Source organism: Crocodylus siamensis, chromosome 1, assembly GCF_052110815.1.
Source record: "Crocodylus siamensis isolate JL-2025a chromosome 1, ASM5211081v1, whole genome shotgun sequence".
Classification (NCBI taxonomy): Eukaryota; Metazoa; Chordata; order Crocodylia; family Crocodylidae; genus Crocodylus; species Crocodylus siamensis.
The window spans coordinates 400390207-400410022 of record NC_143395.1 but is presented as its reverse complement, the minus strand read 5'-3'; the positions used below and the strand labels follow the sequence as shown (position 1 = coordinate 400410022).

Here is a 19816-nt window from a genome sequence, read left to right as displayed (position 1 = left end):
GCACGGGGTGTATGTGCACCCCCTGACTGGCCACATTCACCCCTTAGGTCGGGGTGTTCAAACTTTTTGAACATGGGGCCAGATCATGAACTTTTTATCACCCAGTGGACCGGCCAGCCATATTCAAAGACCTCACAGGGAGTGGTATCACATCATCCCCTGCCCCCCCGAAACGAAAGTACAGCGTTTACTTTCGTTTCCCATTGCAGCACCTCCAGAATCAGAAAGCAGCTTGCTGGGCCGCATAGTGGCCCACAGGCCATTTGTTGGCCCACGAGCGGTATGTTGACCATCGCCTGCCTTAAGTGATAGGCATGGGAGGCAGGCGGGAGTGGCAGTGCCCCCCCTCCAAGCGCCAGCTGATTGCTGCAGCCACATTCAGAAGCGGTTGCAGCCACTCCCAGGAGAAGCTGCCATGATTAGCCACAATGATCATGAGATCGGCTGTGTGGGGAACTCCCCCCAGGCAGCCACAAGTTTTGCTCAGTCAGCACGATCAGCTGTGGGGGGACTTCCCCCCACCCCGGTCAGTGGGACTTGTCACAAGGGGGGCACATGCCCTCCTGACTAAGGCAGCACCAGTTGTCCATGGTGACTGCTGCCCAAGTTACAAACCCCTAGCAATTCTTCCCTGTTTGTGAGCAGCAGGTCAAGGAGAGCCTGGGCCCTAGTAGGCCTCTCCAGCAGTTTGTACCCATCCATGACAGTGCTCCAGTCATGTGAGTCCCTCCCAATGTTGGTCTGTGGAAGGTGGAGCAGGACCAAAGCACCAGGAAGAAGGAGGAGGAGGTTGGAGGACCTCTGTGGGAGGAAGTATTGCTGTGAGAACCAGGAACCGCAAGGTAAAGTTGGTCATGAAACTTCACCCAGAAGTAGGTGGGGAAGGAGAAGGGAAGAGCCAGAAGAATTAGCCCTATTAGAGAGTTGAACTGGGTTTTTTTCAGCTTGGAGGGACTGTGTTTGGTTTCCTTTTTTTTGCCCCCTCCTGTCTTTTCTTTTCCCTCTTAGCTTTTTAAAATCTTTTATTACTCATTACAATTACTGCAACTGTGGGCATATTTGTGTGTGTGTGTGTGTGTTGTGTTGGGACTTGTTGGTCTATCCCAAGTTGGGACCAATTGGAGGGCTTGGGACTGGACTTCTTTTGTTTTGAGGAGTCAGGGGATAGACAGCTCTTCCTGGGTGGACAAAGTAACACCAAAGGGTTTTTTTCTTTTTTTGTGCTGGAGTTGACAACAAAGATGTGATCAGGTTGGAATGCAGGAGAGCCCCATAAATCTGCCTACCTGGTGGTCTAAGATGGTTCTCCCTTTGGAAACTACCTCCCAAAATTAATAATTGGAAACATAAAACACATGGCAGGTGAGAATACAACACTGGGGAGGGTCTGAAGGATGTAATTGTCCTGCCTCCTTAGCTCACTGACGTACAGGGACAGAAGTCAACCCACTAAAGACAAAAGTCTTATAGCATCTATCATCAACAATGGGGTTCTGGGAAGGTTGGTAGGATGGGTGAAGTTTTGTACAGAAGAGCACCAAGTCAAGTGTTGAAGGGGAATTTGAGTTGGGTATTTCCATTACAAACAGGGGTGTGACAAGGGTGTCCCTTATAGCCCAGGATTTTTGTACATGCTATGAAACCACTAGTGCAGAGGATAGGGGGGTGATGAGAAAATTAGTGGAATTAAAGTGCAAGGCATAGGGGGGAGGGAAAATGAAATATACACTCTATATGGATTATATTAATGTGATGATGAGGGACATGATATCATTAGAACAGGTTTTGAACCACATGGAAAATTATGGGAAAACTTTGGGGGCTAAAGTAAATCAGGCTAATAGTGTGGTGATAAGGGTAGAGAATTGGCGGGGCTTGAGGAATTATGGGGTGAGAATAGTAAGAAATAATATGAAAATCTTAGGGATAGTATTTGATGTGGAAGGGAAAAGCACAAAAGCATGGGAGGAGGTTGGGGCATGGGTGAGACATTTTGAGTTTATGGGGCATGAGGGGCTTGTCATTCCTGGGGAAGGTTAAATTGGTGAAGCAGAGTAGGTGATGTTGCCACTTTTATTGTTTTTGGGAGTAGTGTATCCACCATTGTGGACACAGACTAGGACGATCCAGAGGCAGATTTGTACCTTCTTTTGGGGTAGTAAAACAGAGTGTGTTGCAAGGAAAGAGTTATGTAAGGAACGAGAGTGTAGGCAGGGGATGGGAATTACCAGACATAGAGATTTTTATTTATACGCAATATGTGAGGATGATTATGAGGAAGGTGGCAGAGGGGGTGAGCAAAGTGGGGAATTTTTGTAGGTTTTGGGTGAGGAAGTGATTGCAGAGGTTGGTGCTTTGTGGGAGAGGGTGAAAAAGACTGGCCGTGGAAGTTGTCACTGCAGTATGGGAGGGCAGAAAACTTTATTCAAACAGTCTGGAGGGGTTGGGGTTGCAAGGCTTGAAGGAACATGGGAGGATTTTGAAGGAGATGAAAGGGAAGGATAAGGTGACAGACGTGGGAGAGTTGATGGAGCAGCAGGCAAGAAAGGTGTGGCGAGGGGCAACTGGTACGGGGTTGAAAGGGGAGCACATGGACTTAATGTGGATGATTGCGAGAAGGGTTTTGGCAGTATGGGGAGTCAAGATAGATGGGGATTGGGGAGAATGACAAAATGCCCATGGGAGAAGTTGAGGGGAAGAATTGGTAATGCATGTTTTTTGGGAGCATTTATTTGTAAGGGAGGTGTGGAGGAGGTTCCAGAGATTCTTACAGGTTACAGACTTGTGTCATCAGATAACATTTGAGGCTGTGATGTCTGTACTACTTAACGAAGGGCCAGAAGAGGGGAAGGTGTGGGTGCGGGTGGTTTATGTGAAGGTAACACTTTGGAAAGTGCAAAACATGTTAGTATTGAAAGGAATGGACCATACAGTGAAAGAGTGCTTACAACTCACATTGTTCAAGCTCAGATATTATATGAGATGGGATGGGGATAAGCAAGGGGGGAGTAAGATGGAAAAGGCTTGGAGGAAAGCTGAATGGAGATATCTATTTAACTAAGGAGAGAATTGAGATGGTGGTTAAAGCGAAACCTTCAGAGAAGTAGAGAGGATGGGGTTTGAGGTGGTATGATGGTGCCATGAGAGTGGGTGAGTGAGGTTTGTGAGAGTCAATATGCTGTGTTATAATGGATGTAACATGGAGTTATTTTTTTACATGGTTTTGCTTTTAATGTTTGTTTTTGATATGGGGGGGAAGTGAGACTTTGGGGTATTTGTACATAGGATGCCTACCAATGGATGTGGGAGTATCTGAAGCCCCAAGCTGAAGATTTTGGAACAGAGAATATTGGCCAGTGGTAGCACTGCATTGAATTTTGCTCAGTTGATAGGATTTGGAACTGTTTTGGCTTACTTAGTCTGGAGAAGAAATGTTGTGTTGTGTTGTGTTGTGTCGTGCCGTGTTGTGTCATATCACATTGACTTCACAGTTGGGTTCTATCACTAAGCACATGCTTTGGGCAGCAGTTAAATAATAGACAATATATTTAGTGAAATTTCTTTGTGTGCAATTATAAGACAATGGGAAGAATCCTCTGCCTTGCAAATCTGTTCTTTAGGCTGGCTGTTACCAACTTCCTAGTAGTACTGGACAAAGTGCATACTTCTAGAAATGGGGAATAATAGTGTAACTATTAAATAAGTCTTTGAATTCCACATAACTAGAGCAATGCTAATCTTTCTATATGCCCTGATTGAATCAGATGAGGTTGTAGTGGCTCGGCCTGCTTATGTGGCTGAAACTTTCCAGTGTAACATTTTTCTACTATGTTAGTAATGTCATTATTGCTCCTGAGCCAGTAGATCACTTTGCATGTTCATTTTATACATTTCTCTATTCCTATATAACCCGCATGGATCTTCTGCAGAATTTTTGTAGGCTCCTTGGTATCATCAACTTATTGCCTTTAAAAACTGTTCCTTTTATCAAAAAAAGTTCTTGTCGGCAATTCCGGTAATATGTGACATCTGTGTTGCAGTCACTTTTGTCCTCTGGCCGAGCATTAACAGTCATTTCTTCCACGAGTCCCAAGGAATTGTTCTCTGTTTCTATTTCCAGAAGTTTCCTAGCTGCTATAGGGAGTGAGTTGACAATTAACTATACATAAGTTTTCACTTGTCTCAAAGGACTTTTCGGGTTTCAGACTTATAGCTCTGCAGTAAATATAAATTTTCATAGTATGCAAGTAAGGGCAACAATATTCCTACTCATGTTTGTATGTACCCAAAGAAGAGGAGAACATGAACTGTGTAGCCATCCTGATTTCTGGCAGACCTGTATCCTGGACCTGAATTACATATGTAGCAGATAGACTACAAAGCTTTTAATAGTAGCTCATTTCAGGAGCTAATGGAATATAAAGCTATAAAAATTATGGCAGTCAAAACCTGGACAGTACAATCCCAGAACAGCACCAGTCTTGTTCTTACACAAAGTCACACAAAGGTGGCTTGATGACTTCTTGTTCAGAAGGCAGCACACCAGCTATAGACATTAGGGCTGTGTGAAATGGCAGCGCTCCATTTTGACCGCTGCTTCGACAGAACAGCATTTCGTTTCAAATTTTGTTTCAATTCAAAACAGCTGTTCCATTCCGTTCCATTGAAACAGGATCAAAATGGCAAAACTGTTTTGACATTATACCCATTGATTTGGATGAAACATGCAGGATTGGTAGACCCTGCTAAGGGCATCAAGTCTGCCAAGTTTCAAGGGGATAAGTGCATGGGATTCAGGAAAACTGCACCCCAAAATCTTGAAAGCAAAACTCACGTCACGTGTATGCGTTAAGCTACAGTGGGGTCAAAACTGCAGGCATGCTAGAACTTGCTAAGGCCACAAAGCCTGCTAAGTTTCAAGGAGATAGATGCAGGGGCTTGGGGGAAACTGCACCCCAAATTGTTATCGAGCTGGTCCCTGAGTGAATCATGATTGATTGCATAACAAAGTAGCTAGAAAGGATAATGAGTTAATGAGCAAGGATTAACACCTACAAAACCACAGACTAAAGAGAGGAAAGAATTAATACAGAGCTGGGAACTGCTTCTGCCCCAAGACAGAGACAGTCAGTTGCACAAGCACCCATGTCATGAATTTTGCCTGTCAGCAGCTAGGGGTGCAGGCCCCAGAACCCCCCTACACCTATCTCCTTAACAGCTGGCAGGCTTTGTGGCCACAGAAGGGCCTAGCAGCCAGGCCTGCAGTAGTCCATCCCCACCGCCCCATGCCCCAAGACAGACAGTTGTACAAACACCCATGTCACAAGTTTTGCTTGTCAGCAGCTAGAAGTGCAGGGTCCAAGGACCCAGAAACCCCTGCAAATATCTCCTTGACAGCTGGCAGGCTTTGTGGCCTCATCTGGGGGTGGCAGGCCTGCAGCTTTCATCCTGCTGCGCCTTAACATACAGTGTTACCCATGTCATGAGTTTTGCTTGTCCACAGCTTAAGGTACAGTTTTCCCCAAACCCTTGCACCTATCTCCTTGAAACTTGGCAGGGTTTGTGGCCTCAGTGGGGGCTAGCAAGACGGCAGATTTGACCCCACTGTGGCCTAACACATTTACGTGACACAACTTTTGCTTTCAAAACTTTGGGGTGCAATTTCCCTGAACTCCCTCCCCTATCTCCTTGAAGCTTGGTAGGCTTGATGCCCTCAGCAGAGGCTACCATTCCTGCATGTTTCATCAAACTTAAGCCAGAAATGACAAAGTTATGGGCTGTTTCAACCTTCCCCATTACAGCATGGGTGAAACATTGAAACAGGGTCGAAACGGTGAAACATTTCGACTTGCCTCGTTTTGTTTCAAGGCTGTTTTGACTATATCTGTTCCGTTTTGATGTTGCTGTTTCGACCTCAGGATGGGTCAAAACAGCGTTGAAACAAAACTGGCAGCAACGTTTCACACAACCCTACTAGACATGGCCAATGGCACTATGGCACTTCTGTCATCATAGTGAGATGGGTCACGTTTCTCTGGAATGAAAATTTTAAACTGGAGCAAAATCCCAAGTTTTCCTGCAAAGCTGGAAAGGTCCCAGGATATTTGTCAGCTTTGTCTTCATATAGCACTAGAACTGCTTGATTTTTAAAAAATATATATGTTTTCTCATCAAAACTTGTTTTTGTGAAAAAAGCAGATTCTGTGACACTGAAATATTATAGGCTGCACAGGCTTTCTTCTAAGTTTTACTGAATTGTTTGTGTTGAGAAAGACAGTCAAAAAAGTATTTTTTTTCACAAAAATGTTTTCACTAAAATGTAAGCAAATGCTCAGTATCTTGATTCAAAATTGAGTTTCTTTTGCTTAAAAATTTCCTTCTATATTATTAGAAAAATATTCAAAAGCCTTTTGACAAACCCAAAATGTAACACTTCATTTTAGGGCAAACAAAATGTTCTGGGTTTCTTTTGCCAACTAGCCAAAAGCATTAGCTATTTGTGTAACTGTACTTAACCTTTGAAAAGACCCCCTCCCTGCACTGTAATGTGCAGACTTGCTCAAATGAAAGTGTTATTTCTGTCTATGCAAAGATGTGACCTTAGAGACACAAGAACCCTGCTTTATTAGATATTCCCTTAATTCCCTTTCCAGACAAATTAGAATCAAACAAACAATTTTAGAATAATAATATTTAATATTTACATACATTTGTAAAGCAACTGATTGCACAATGAATATAACAAATTGTAATATAAGTGAGAGATATTGTAACTTGTAACAAAGATTGCAGAAGTGCACTTTCTTACTTTTACTGGAAAGCAGATGTGTCAGCCTGTCAGTGCATGCACAAGCAGGGCTGGCTGTGCCATAAAGCCAGTAGTCAAGGCAGCCAAACCATCAGTTACTGCTTGAGTTAGATATTTAGGGTTTCTATACAGTAGCAGAACCTTTGGACATGTCTGGCTTACACTCTTTCTGTCTCTGAAAACATACTGTAATGTCATATATCTCTTTAGATATCTCACTGGGCATGTCTACACACTTATGAATGTGTCGTAATTACAGTACATTAAGTTTAGTATCTGTAATAACAGGTACTAATTTAATGAGCCATAATCGGCACTATTGCGCATTGGCGCAAACACTTTTTAGGTGACATTAATAAGCCTTAGACTAAATCTAGTGATCATTAGCACTGTTTTCACCAGTTGTGCTAATGCACAGTAGAATAAGTTTTCTGCACATTAGTCTACTGGTCCTTACCTGTTTACACACTAACACCACACTAGTTCCTATTTGGCTAAATAGAGGCCTGCAGGTTTGCCACTTAAGCACCTGAGTTTCATTTCCACTAGTGACCAAATTGTGCATCTCAATATTCATCTGAAAATAAAAACCTGAAGAGGTATTGTTCATTATGTTCTTTTCCTCTTTAAAAAGTTTCAATTGTTTAAACAGGGAATAGAAGTGATTTTATGTGAATTTAGTGACTAGTCATGAATTACAAGTTATGAATAATATTTTGTGAATAACTGATAAACTGCAATATGTCTGTCTAGATTCATTGGCAAGTGCTTATAAATAATGGAGAGAGTCATAGAAATCATGATCAACCCAGAAACAATTTGCAAACAGGGAACAAAAGGAAATCTTCGTAGTGAGAACTGCAGAAAATTTGGGGTCATATTGTTTATTTTCAGAAAAATGCAGTTTTACCTTGTCAGTTCACAAATTCATGTCATACTCAGCTACGTTCAACCATGAGAAAATAAAACTGAAATAGTCAAAGCAGTTTATTCAACATTTTGAAATGACTTTTTGCCTTGAAACTTACTTAAATTTATTTTTTAAAAATGGGCTAGAAAATCCCAGGAGCAAAATGAAATCCTATATATACTGAAATATAGGAAAATGCTGAATAAAGATGACACCCATGTAGATGCTGACCGGCTGGCTAGGGCACAAGGGTGCTTCAGTGCTGGGGCTACCTATATTAGAATCTAATCTTGGAAAGTTGTAACTAATTTGGAAACTTCCCACATATAGAAGCTTATTATTTTTCAAATTAGTTATAACTTTCCAAGATTAGATTCTAATATGGGTAGTCCCAGCACTGAAGCACCTGTGTGCCCCAGCCAGCTGGTCGCTGCTATGCACGAAAAGACTCTGGACCAAGGTACTACTTGCAAATACCCTGCTGCAGAGTTTATTGGCTTTCTGTGCCCTAACAGGGGCATATGTGTAGACTCTGAGATGTTTACTATGTAGTTAATAAGGCAACTGTGCAGTAAACGTCTCATGTTGATGTGCCAAGTGTGACCTTACAGGGGGTGCATCTACACAAGATGTTTACTGTGGAGTAGACTAGGTTTGCAGTAAATGTCTTGTGTCTATGCATGCAGGGCTATTAGGCTGGAGTAAACTAATAAATTCCACAGCAGATTTTTATACTCTGCAGCAGTGCACATGTAAATGCTGGAGGGACAACTAGGGCACAAGGTTTCAGTGTAGGGGCTGCCTGCCACCTAGCCCCACACTGGAGCACACTCCTGCCCCAACCAGCCCCTCCACAGCACATTGAACCAGGTCAGAGCAGCCCTGGGTTGGCAGGTCACCCCCGTGGTCCCCTAACAGCTGGAGCTGCTCCAACCCAGCTCAATGTACTACAGTCTTGGGTGCACATTCAAACAGTGCACCCAGGAGCAATAAACTCTGGGACAATAAATGCCAGAGTTTATTGCTGTGCCCTAGTTGCACATGTAGATGCCACAGGGTAGGGTAATTGCTGGTTTCCTAAGGAGGGTGGAGTAGATATATAGCACCAGTTGGAAGGCTGGTATGGGATAGCTAGAAGATTGGTGTTAGTGACAGTAGTAGGATCTTGGCTATTTGAGAAAGAGTAGTAGTAATGTGGGGTAATGGAGGAAGTGAAACTAGAAGGTGGAGCAAGTGGAAGCCAGAGCAACAGGGTAGTGGCAGAGAAGAGTAGGATTAGCAGGCCCTGGATGAGGAGACAGAGGCATCAGCATAAAAGCAGCCAGACAGTGCAGAAGACAGAAGATAAGAGCGTGCCCAGTAGTAAAGGTAAGGTGAGTGAAAACTAGGGCAGGAAGGAAAGCAAATAAATGGTAAAGTTGGTCCAAGCAGTCCCACGTAGACAAGTGCTGTGGCACTTGGTGACATTACTACTTTAGCTGCTGACTGTGAGGTACTGCTGAAGTGGAACATAAGAAACAAAGGCCTAATTTCTCAGTTACCCTGAAGCCCTACAGTCAAAAATGGTTTGTCTTTTAGTATGTACCCCAGGCCCTCCTGAAAAGACAGCATATCATATTGCTGGTACCAAAATTTGGGGATGAGCACATTCAGAGAAGACAACAGATAATTTGTAATCTCAACGATTCTAGAAAATTCAGCCCCTCCCATCTTGATCTCTTTATACAATGCTCTCGCATTGAAACTCCTGATGGTTGTCCCCATATACAGTACGCACACTGTCCTGATTTTACATGAATCCCTGAAGATCAAACAGCAAAATTCAATATCTTCTGTGTTTCGGGGGTTTTGTTTGTGAAGGGTGCTTGTGCCCAAAAGCTTGTAAAGAACAATTTTTGCAACTGTTTTGTTGGTTTAATAAAATATATCGCATTTACCCAAATAACTTTCCCTGCAGATCAGGTGCTTGTCACTGACACTCTTTGCAGGTCTTTCACATTCCAACAATATCTATCTGAAAGGGAATAGATTAAAGATTGTAAAATTAATGAAGTTCCAGAGGGATATCTGACTCACTGCAGAAATCTTAATAAAGTAAACATCAAAAACCACAACAAAACAAACAGCAACAAATAAGCACCAGCCTCTGGTGGGAGGGAAATCAAAATAGAGAGTGACTTTTTTGATACAAGGGCAGAATTGAAAACCGAGAAGAGATTTCATGTGCACCCACAAGTAATGTGGTCCTGAGGCCCAGGCCTTCAGAGAGTGACTTTAATGCTTACATTTTCAAAAATGTCTGGTGGTAATGGATGGCTCAGCCATTTTCTGCCTAGCTTAAGACACCTTAAAAGGGCTCAGAGAGTAGAGAGGACTTGTTTTTTTCTGAGAATCAGGTCTCTTTTGGTCTCTCAGATTCGGCCACTGAAAACCAAAGCTCCTAAAATCACTCATCCCTTAAACATTTAATCCTAAATAAGTATGCCACCAGACTTTTTATCTTCTTTCCATAGGAGAATTAATACTTTTTTTAATGAGAATGATTTTTATTACTTTGGATTGTCCATTTACTTCAAATTGCATCTTATTTCTTTACATTTCCAGTACTGTACAGATTGTCAGAACTTTTTAATGGGGCTCTCTCAAAAGAGCTTTTTGAATAGGAACTTATATCAAATACCAACCTTTCTTCTCTTTATGCATGTGCCACAAATGAACCCAATAAATCCATTGATGACTTGAATAAGACAAAGGACAGCTTCAACTGTACCAAACCCCAACAGAAGAGAAAACAAGACAATATTCCAAATGACAACATTTTCAGGTTTTTTGCAAATGCTCCATGTTGTCTGATTAAACAAATAATTGTATCTGCAAGTAGAAAACATAGTTGAAATCATATTACAAAGTGTGATATAAAAACATCACTTCTTAGTGCCCCTTTCATTGAAGGGTAACCTACTGTGGGTAAGCTTTCATTTGTCATAGGGTAAAAACATGTACACAGGTAGCTAGCTCAGCACTGCTGATGTCCTGCAAATCCCTGTCTTCTTTTACCTTTGCATCACTTATATGGGTGCCTACAATCATAGACTGTTAGGCTGGACTTCATTCCCTCCAAATTTACATCTTATTAACAAAAGTGTAAAGTGAGTATAAGACTCATCCATAATGACATGGTGGGTGCATTTATGCATGCCGTTAGCACAGGGCAATAAACTCCAGTGCATATTGTCCTGGACTTTATTGCTCCTGGAGTCTGAACGTGTGCCCGGGACCGCAGCACATTGAGCTGGGTTGGAACAGCCCCAGCTGGCAGAGGGTCCCAGGGCTCAGCCTGCCAGCCTGGGGCTGCTCCCCCCTGACTCAGTGTGCTGCAGAGGGGCTGGCTGGGGCACGAGGGTGCTCCAGTGCAGGCCTAGGCGGCAGGTAGCCCCCTCAATGAAGCAGCCTCATGCCCCAGTCAGCCTGGTCAGCATCTATAGCATCCCAGTGTCCTGCTGTGGAGTAACAAAACTCTACAGTAGCGTTTTTTACTCTACAGGTATTTACAAGTACTAACTACACAAATGCTTGAGGCATGGGGAATAACCAGGAGGAACTTGCCCTCCTGCTAGCTAGCAAAAACCCAGATCTAGTGGGACTCACAGAAACCTGGTGGGCTTGTACCCATGACTGGGCAGTGGACATCAAGGGCTACGGGCTGTACAGGTGGGACAGAGCAGGGAAAAAAGGTCTGGGTGTAGCGCTCTCCGTCAAAGGACAATATACATCCTCAATGATAAGGATTGGTTCAGAAGAGGGGCTAACTGAAACACTCTGGGTTAGATTGCAAGGGGGTCATGGGGAAAGGGACTTGATAGTGGGTGTCTACTACAGACTGCCTTGCCAGGGGGATGAGCTGGACCTGGAATTCTCAGGTCAGCTCATGGAGGCTGTAAAGGCTGTAAAAGCAAGGGATGTGGTTGTCATGGGTGACCTAAACTACACAAACATCTGCTGGCAGGAGCAGTCAGCCAGGTCCAACCACTCAGATAGGTTCCTAGCCGGGATACAGGACCTCCACCTAACCCAGGAGGTGCATAGTCCCACCAGGGGAAATGCCTTGCTGGACTTGGTCCTTGCCACAGGTGATGAACTGGTGAAGGGTCTGTGGGTACTCCACCACCTGGGCAACACTGATCATCGCCTGCTGGAATTTACTATCCAGCACAGGGTGATGAAAACAAGCAGTAAGACAAAAGTCCTTGGCTTCAGGAGGGCCGACTTCAATGAGCTGAGAAGATTAATAGGATAGGCGTTGAGGTCTCAGAGCTTCAGTGAGATGGGAGTCCAAGACAGATGGTTGTTCCTCAAGGAGATAATCCTCCAAGCTCAAAAGGAGTCAGTCCCAATGCGCACCAAGAGGGACAGGAGTGCTAAAAAGCCCCCATGGTTTGGCAAAAGCATCCAGGAATGCCTGAGGGCAAAAAAGGAGGTGTACAAACAGTGGAAGCAAGGGGCCATCACCAAGGAGAATTACACCTCCGTTGTGTGTGACTGCAGGGAGGCTGTTAGGAAGGCCCAGGCAGAGATGGAGCTAGGGCTAGCAACCAGAATTATAGATAACAAAAAGTCCTTTTTCAAATACAAAGGGAGTAAGAAGTCACTGGGGAACATGGGGCCCCTACAGGACAGACTCGGCAATCTGGTGATTGCAGCTAATGAAAAAGCTGACCTCTTTAATGAATTCTTTGCCTCCATAATCCTGAACAGGGATTAGGACATTACCCCCACTAGGATTACAGGTGGACCCAGGGGAGTGACCACCATGCATAGGGTCAGGGGTGACCTAGTTAGGGAATTGTTGGAGAGGCAGGACATCTTTAAATCAGTAGGTTCAGATGCTTTTCATGTGAGGGTGCTGAGGGAATTGGTGGGGGTCATAGTGGTGCTCCTGGCATGGTTTTATGAGTGCTTGTGGGGCTCTGGCCAGGTACCAGAGAATTGGAAAAGGGCCAATGTGGTCCCCATTTACAAGAAGGAGAGAAAGGAGGGCCCAGGTAGGTCAATTAAGCTCACCTTGGTCCTTGGAAAGACCTTTGAGAAAATTATCAAGGAGCATATTTGCAAGCGCTCAGCAGGGGAGGTAATGCTCAGGGGAAACAAGCATGGGTTCACTGAGGGCAGAGCCTACCTGACTAACCTGATTTCCTTTTATGATCAGGTCACAAAGTCCATGGATGAGGGCGTGGAGGTGGCTGTCATCTTCCAGGACTTTAAGAAGGCCTTTCGCACTGTTTTCCACCACATCCTCTTAAAAAAACTACACAGTCAGATGGGTGGCAAATTGGCTAGATGTTCACACCCAGAGAATTGGTGGTGGACAGGTTGTTTTTGACCTGGAGGGATGTGGACAGTGGAGTCCTCAAGGCTCTGTCTTGGGGCCTGTACTGTTCAACATCTTTATCAGCAATCTGGATGTTGGGGTGGAAAGCATGCTGTCCGAATTTGCTGACAACATCAAGATGTAGGGCAAGGTGGGCATGCTGGAGGGGAGGGACAGAATTCAGCTTGATCTAAACAGGTTACAGAGGTGGGCAGATGAGAATAGGATGGAATTCAATGCAGATAAGTGCAAGGTGCTGCATCTAGGGAGAAGGAACCAGCAACACACCTATATGCTAGGGAATACCCTTCTTGTAAACACAGTGGCAGAAAGGGATCTTGGAGTCATTGTTGACTCCAGGATGAACATGAGCCACCAATGCGAGAAAGCAATCAGTAAGGCTAACCGCACCTTGTTGTGCATCTACAGATGCATCACAAGCAGGTCCAGGGAGGTGATCCTTCCCCTCTATGTGGCACTGGTCAGGCCACAGTTGGAGTACTGCATCCAGTTCTGGGCGCCACACTTCAAGAGGGATGTGGCTAGCATTGAAAGGGTCCAGAGGAGGGCCACTTGCACAAAGGGCAGTGGGTCAGGCCCTATGAAGAGACACTGAAGGGCCTGAATCTCTTCAGCCTCCAGAAGAGAAGGGGTTACTAGGAATAATGGCCACAAATTGCTAGAGAGAAGGTTCAGGCTTGATATCAGGAGACCTTATTTTACAGTTAGGGCTGCCAGGTTCTGGAATGGACTCCCAAGGGAGGTGGTACTCTCTCCTACCTTGGGGGTCTTCAAGAGGAGGCTGGACAGATATTTGGCTGGGGTGTTATGACCTCCCACTTGTTTCTGCCCGGGGCAGGGTGTCAGACCTGATAATCTGTTTAGGTCCCTTCCCGCCCTAAGCACTATGAAACTATGACAGTTTTAATGGTGAATACAAATGTTCACAAAACTTCATAGATTTCTCCGCCATCTCTAGTTCTGGTGCCATATTCCACCTAGTTCTTCAGAATTCTCCAGTTCACTGACATTTTGCCAGCTGCTATCAGTGTTGACTAGGTAAAAGTCCCAGGAGGAGATTTTTGCTTTGGTTTTTTGTAGACCTCCCTGTAGTCCTTTTGATGGTCATCATACACCTGTTACACATAGTTGCTCAGTAGTTCAACAGCACTCATTAGTGTAACCCATCAGTTCTAAAGCAAGACATTTCCTAGAGGGCAAGCCTTGGAGAAAGTAGGTAGTGGCCATGGCTGCTAATTCAAGCATATGGTCTCAAACTTAGAGCAGAACATCCACCCACTTTCTAAAAATCTACATTTTTCTTAAGAAAGGGGCAGAATTTGCCCTCCAAGTTGAGAAGGCCCCTTAAGTCATACTCACGTGAGTGTGTTGTTCCTGAAAGGGTACATATATTGTCCATCACCAGTGTCACAGAGAGGCCCATCAATCAATCCCATGGAGGAGATAGTCACACAGTAGGCCCCTCCAGCAACACCCAACACAGCCAGAAACACAGAGAGCAGCATCTGAAAGGAAGATTACCTTCAGCATCATATGTGTGGATAAACAGAGTGCTTTGGACACCTTAAAATATGAATAGATTGGTCGTGAAGGGTTGAATGCACCTGATCTTATCTGATCTTGGAGCTCAGTAGTGCTCTGCCTGGCTTATACCTAAGTTACCACGTTGGTATCTGTTGGTATAAACCAAGGAGCCCTGGTTGAACACTCAGTGGGCATGTCTACACGTGCATTTTAATGTTCAGTAGCCTATTTAACTGTGCATTAAAGCATCATGTAAAAAAAGTGTGATTATGCTAAAGCAAGGTAAAATAAGCTACTGTCCATTAAGCATCACTTTAAAACAGTGTGCATTCTTTACTGCACATTAAGGCAGCCTATTGCACATTTATTTAGTACCTCACATTGGTTGTACTAAATTTAATGCGCATTAGGAAAAACACCTTAATGCACATGTAGATGTGCCCAATACAGGCTAAACTATAGGAACCAAATGAGTTACAAGACTTTGACTGCAGTTTTGCTGATGGGAAGGACTGTAAGGAAAGGAAGACTGGGTGTATCTATGCATTCATTAGTGTGTTGTTATTACTGCACATTAAGTTTAGTACCTGCAATAAGGTACTAACTCAATGGGCATATCTACATGTTCATTAATGTGCCATAATTATGATGCATTAAGTTTAGTAACTGTAATGACATGTATTAACTTAATGTACCATAATCAGCACTACCGTGCATTAGCACAGATGAGCATTTTTTTGTATGACATTATTGCGCTTTAGGTTAAATCTACTGTGCATAAGCACAGGCTTTGCCCACCGTGCTAATGAAAAGTAGAATTAGTCTACTGCACTTGAAGCATCTTGTGTAAACATGCCCAATGTGCAGTAACCAGCATTACTGTGCAGCAGTGCCAACACATGGGTACAACACATGGGTACAACACACTAATGTACAATAGACTAATTCTACTGTGCATTAGCACATTAACATGGCTTTTGCCATGATGCACTAATGTACAATAGAATTAGTCTACTAATGCCCATGTAGCATCTTATGTAAACATGCCCACTGTAAATGGGAAAGGAATGTCTTTACGTCTTTAATCCTATGAGCAGTAATTAGCTAGGAGAGATATTGGGTCTCATTCACTTCTGTGGGAATATGAAGCTTTTGAAACTTTCTAAATCTGGTGAAACTACCCCATAGAGCCGTGAGGGGCCTGATCCTTGTTGCTGGCAGCAGGTGTATGTGGGCCTGTGGGTGGACAGTAGGGGAGGAGCCGGGGTTGCACTGCTCTGGCACCTTCCCTGTCCTGCACCCCAAGGGGTGTGTACAGTTGCCAACATCATGGAGCCAGTGCCAGGGATCTGGAGCCCGATGCAGCTGCTAGCAGCCTGCCCATTGCCTGCTGCAGCTGCCCAGATCCTGGGCTGGCTGTGATGTGCTGAGCAAAATGGTTTGATATGCCATGCTCTGGCACACATCCTGCAGATTGCCAACCCCTGATCCAAGTATCCTGGCATTATACACAAATTACTACAGCTATGTTTAATTTCAACATCAGCATTTTCTTATTTTTATGTGCTCATGCAGAGCAGGGTTTGACAATAAAAGGGGACAGGGGCCCCAAAGAAAAAAAACTGCAGGGTATGGGGAGCAAGGCATTTGTAAGGCATTTATCTGTCCCTGTGGATTTATTTTCCCTGATGTAGCTGTGGAAGGGGGACAAATTCAGGCAAACCTCCAATAATTAGATTCTATATCTGGAAAATTATAACAAATTTATAAATTTTCCAGATATAGAAGCTATTTAATAGGCAGGGCAATACAGTGTATTTTAGGGCTTTTCTCACATATATCTTTGTGGTGAGCATGTTTCTGGAGGTTAACACCAACTGTTGAAAGACATCAAAGCTTTCCTTGGCAATTAGTTTCCAAAATCTTCATACCCACTTCCATAATGAGAGATTAAGCAGGCACTTAATGAAGTTAAAAGCAAGAATTTTAAATGAAGTAAAGAAATAATTAGTTGATGCAACATATAATTAGGCTGTGGAAATCACTGCAAATTGAAAAGAGGAACATAAATAAAAACATGAGACATACATATGCACATCTTACATCATTATCATTTGCTATTTGTTATTGCAGGAGCACTCAGTGCCCCAGCAAGAATCAAGGCTCATTGCACGTGTCTACACATGTATTTATGTGTGCCGAAATTTATATGTGCAACTGCACATGGATGCACTAATGCACATTAAGGCACATTAAATTTAGATACGAATAGCTAAGTCACATTACCACATGTGCAGATGTGCTAATGCATATTACTGCAATATCTATCCATTGACACACATCACATTAATGCGCATAAGCACATCTACACGTTCGCTAATGTGACTTAGCTATTCACACATAAATTTGATATGTTTTACACAGGTATCAAATTTAGACTCAAATAGCCTAAAACTGCCATTTTTAAGGTTCATTATGGGCATGCTTGTGTGACTTGTGCCCTTAATGCTCCTTAAATTGGGCTAATATGCTTTCAATGCACATGTGTAGACGTGCCCATCGAGTAGGTGCTGTACAAGCACATCCTTAACCCGAAGAGCTTTGGTGTGTCTATATAATGTGCTTTTTAAACTAGTCATCTTTAACCCTATCAATTGATTGGTCTTTTAGTCTTTTTTTTTCCATTTGTGAATCATGTGGGAACATTTGTCAAACAGCCTACCAACCTTTATGTCTTCCTTGACACCATTCCACTCTGAATAGGAGGACTTCCCTGTAAAAATGATCTGCTTTCATATCCCATGTGTTCTGATGTCTATAGATCACTCCACAGTGCCTAAGCAGTTGGGGCTTACACACTACTTAATGCCTCGCTGCTTGCTGGTGATTCTCTCAATCTGTCTAATCCTTTTAGATGTATCCAGTCTTTACTTAAAGACAATTACCCACCTTCCTGCATCAGCTATTCCGAAGGTTACTCCCTCTCAATGTAAATGTGACTTTATTCCTAACTTGAACTTGCATGGCTGCAGCTTCTAGCCACTGGATTTCCCTACATCTCCCTCTGTAAAGAGTTACCTGCTACCCGACTTTTCTTTCACATACAAGTGTTCATATTCTGCTCACTAGCTATTGTTGTAGTCATCTGTTTCTGTTGTCTTTACACTTTATGTGCATTGACAGCATGCAACAGAATAGAGGTCTGAACCTGAATTGAGGTGTTTGACACTACTGCAATACAGTAAAGATTAAGTGTACATGCATCATCTACCAGAGTAGCAGGACAGTGAAGACAGGACCCTTGAAGCCAAGCCCAGACCCAGGGCTGGTTTGGATGCAAAGGTAGAGCAGCGCATGGTAGGGCAGTGTGAAGTCAAGCATGCCAGCCAGATGCATACTATTGAGGAGGATCAAGGAAGTCAGGAGTGGGAACAGGGTTCGAATTACGGGGGAGTTTGTGGGGGCTGAGCCCCCCGCCCATAAATGACAAGAGCCCCTCTGTAAGATTTGAATCATAAGCTGGGGGGAAGGTCTCTGATTTTATTAGGGTATTGTGATGGACAGCCCAATTTTTTTGAATACCCAGATGGCATGTTTACAGAGGAAGTGAGGAACTGGAAGGAAGTCTGAGAGTCTGGGTTTTTTTGCAAACCCAGATGGCATGTCTACAGAGGAAATGAAAAACTGTGAGGAAATCTGAGAGTCTGTCTGGTGGTGACGGACTGCAAAAACATCCAACAACTGCTCATACTGTAGCTGTAACTGTGAAGTTCAAAGTGTTGTAAAATCACAATTGCTGCAGCCTATTGGATACAGCACTGCCCTGGGCCTCGGGAGACCCAGGTTCTGTTCTGCTTTCCTGACTGTGAGCAAGCCCCCCCATCTCTGTGTCCTGGTTTCATGTACAAAATGTTCAGTCATTGAGGTGTAGCACTACCTGAGAACTGGGTATTATCCTTAACTAGTTAATTTCAGTAAAGCACTTGGTATAGGTAAAGAGGGTATTATGGTTAATATTAAACATTAACTGGAACATAAAGATGGAAAATTATAGCACAGTATCGCTAATTAGAGGCTTCTGCTACCAAGGAGCTGGCATGGAAAAACATTTCTATGTCAATATATCCTTGCTAATGACAACTGCTGTGGATCAGAAACAATGAACTCTGAGCAGGACATGGAAATTAATTGGGATGCAATATGGTTGCTGGGTAACCTTTTTAATCAACGAGGACAGATTCTCTGTAGCCAGGGTGTGGGTAGGACAGAGCACAAAGGAGTCTTTCCACATCTTGTGTGTATAATTCTCTAGGGAGTGTGTGATACAGGTCCCCCTCTGTCTCTGATGTAGCCCCTGACAGAGGGGCTACATCAGTGGTGGCCAAACTTTTTCAGCTGGTATGCTACAAGTTAAGCCCCACTGCCACCCCCACCCAGAATTGGTCTGATCTCCACTCCCCCCTCCCCCCCAGAATTGGTGCCTGTTAGAATTTGCACCACCAGAGTAATTTCATAGTTCGTTGGGTCGGAAGGGACCTGAGCAGATCATCAAGTCCAACCCCCTGCCATGGCAGCAAAGAGTACTGGGGTCGAATGACCCCGGCAAGGTGTTCATCCAGCCTCCCCTTAAAGACCCCAGGTTGGGAGCCAGCACCACTTCTCTTGGAATTTGGTTCCAGATCCTAGCCGCCCTGACCGTGAAGTAGCTCCTCCTGATATCTAGCCTGAATCTACCCTCTGCCACCTTGTGACCGTTATTTCTTGTCACTCTTGGTAGCACGCAGGGGAACAGGGACACCCCCAATGCCTGCTGGTCCCCTCTGACTAGTTTGTAACAGGCTGCTAGATCCCCCCTCAGCCTTCCCTTGTGGAGGTTGAACAGGTTCCGGTCCCGTAGCCTCTCCTCGTAGGGCCTGCCCTTCTGCCCCTGATCATGCGAGTGGCCCTCCTCTGGACCCTCTCCATGCTGTCCACATCCCTCTTGAAGTGTGGCGCCCAGAACTGGACGCAGTACTCCAGCTGTGGCCTGACCAGTGCCGCATAGAGGGGGAGGATCACCTCCTTGGATCTGCTTGAGATGCATCTGTGGATGCATGCCAAGGTGCAGTTGGCCTTCCTGACTGCCTCCCCACACTGCCGGCCCATGTTCATCTTGGAGTCAATGATGACCCCCAGATCCCTTTCC

The 19816-nt window shown here is 44.2% G+C and overlaps 1 protein-coding gene across 2 annotated transcripts in view; it reads right to left on the bottom strand.

Moving 5' to 3' along the window:
* Positions 1-6727: 6727 nt before the first annotated feature.
* The window catches only part of LOC149875298 (transmembrane 4 L6 family member 1-like), a 31305-nt gene continuing 18216 nt past the window's right edge, over positions 6728-19816 (bottom strand). For both annotated transcript variants that reach the window (XM_090030556.1, XM_090030555.1), the window contains exons 4-6: positions 14467-14612; positions 10403-10589; positions 6728-9732 (exon numbers count right to left, since the gene is read on the bottom strand). In XM_090030556.1, the coding sequence (XP_089886682.1) occupies positions 9712-9732; positions 10403-10589; positions 14467-14612 (354 nt within the window). In that variant the 3' untranslated portion in view covers positions 6728-9711. The remainder of the gene's footprint in view (positions 9733-10402; positions 10590-14466; positions 14613-19816) is intronic.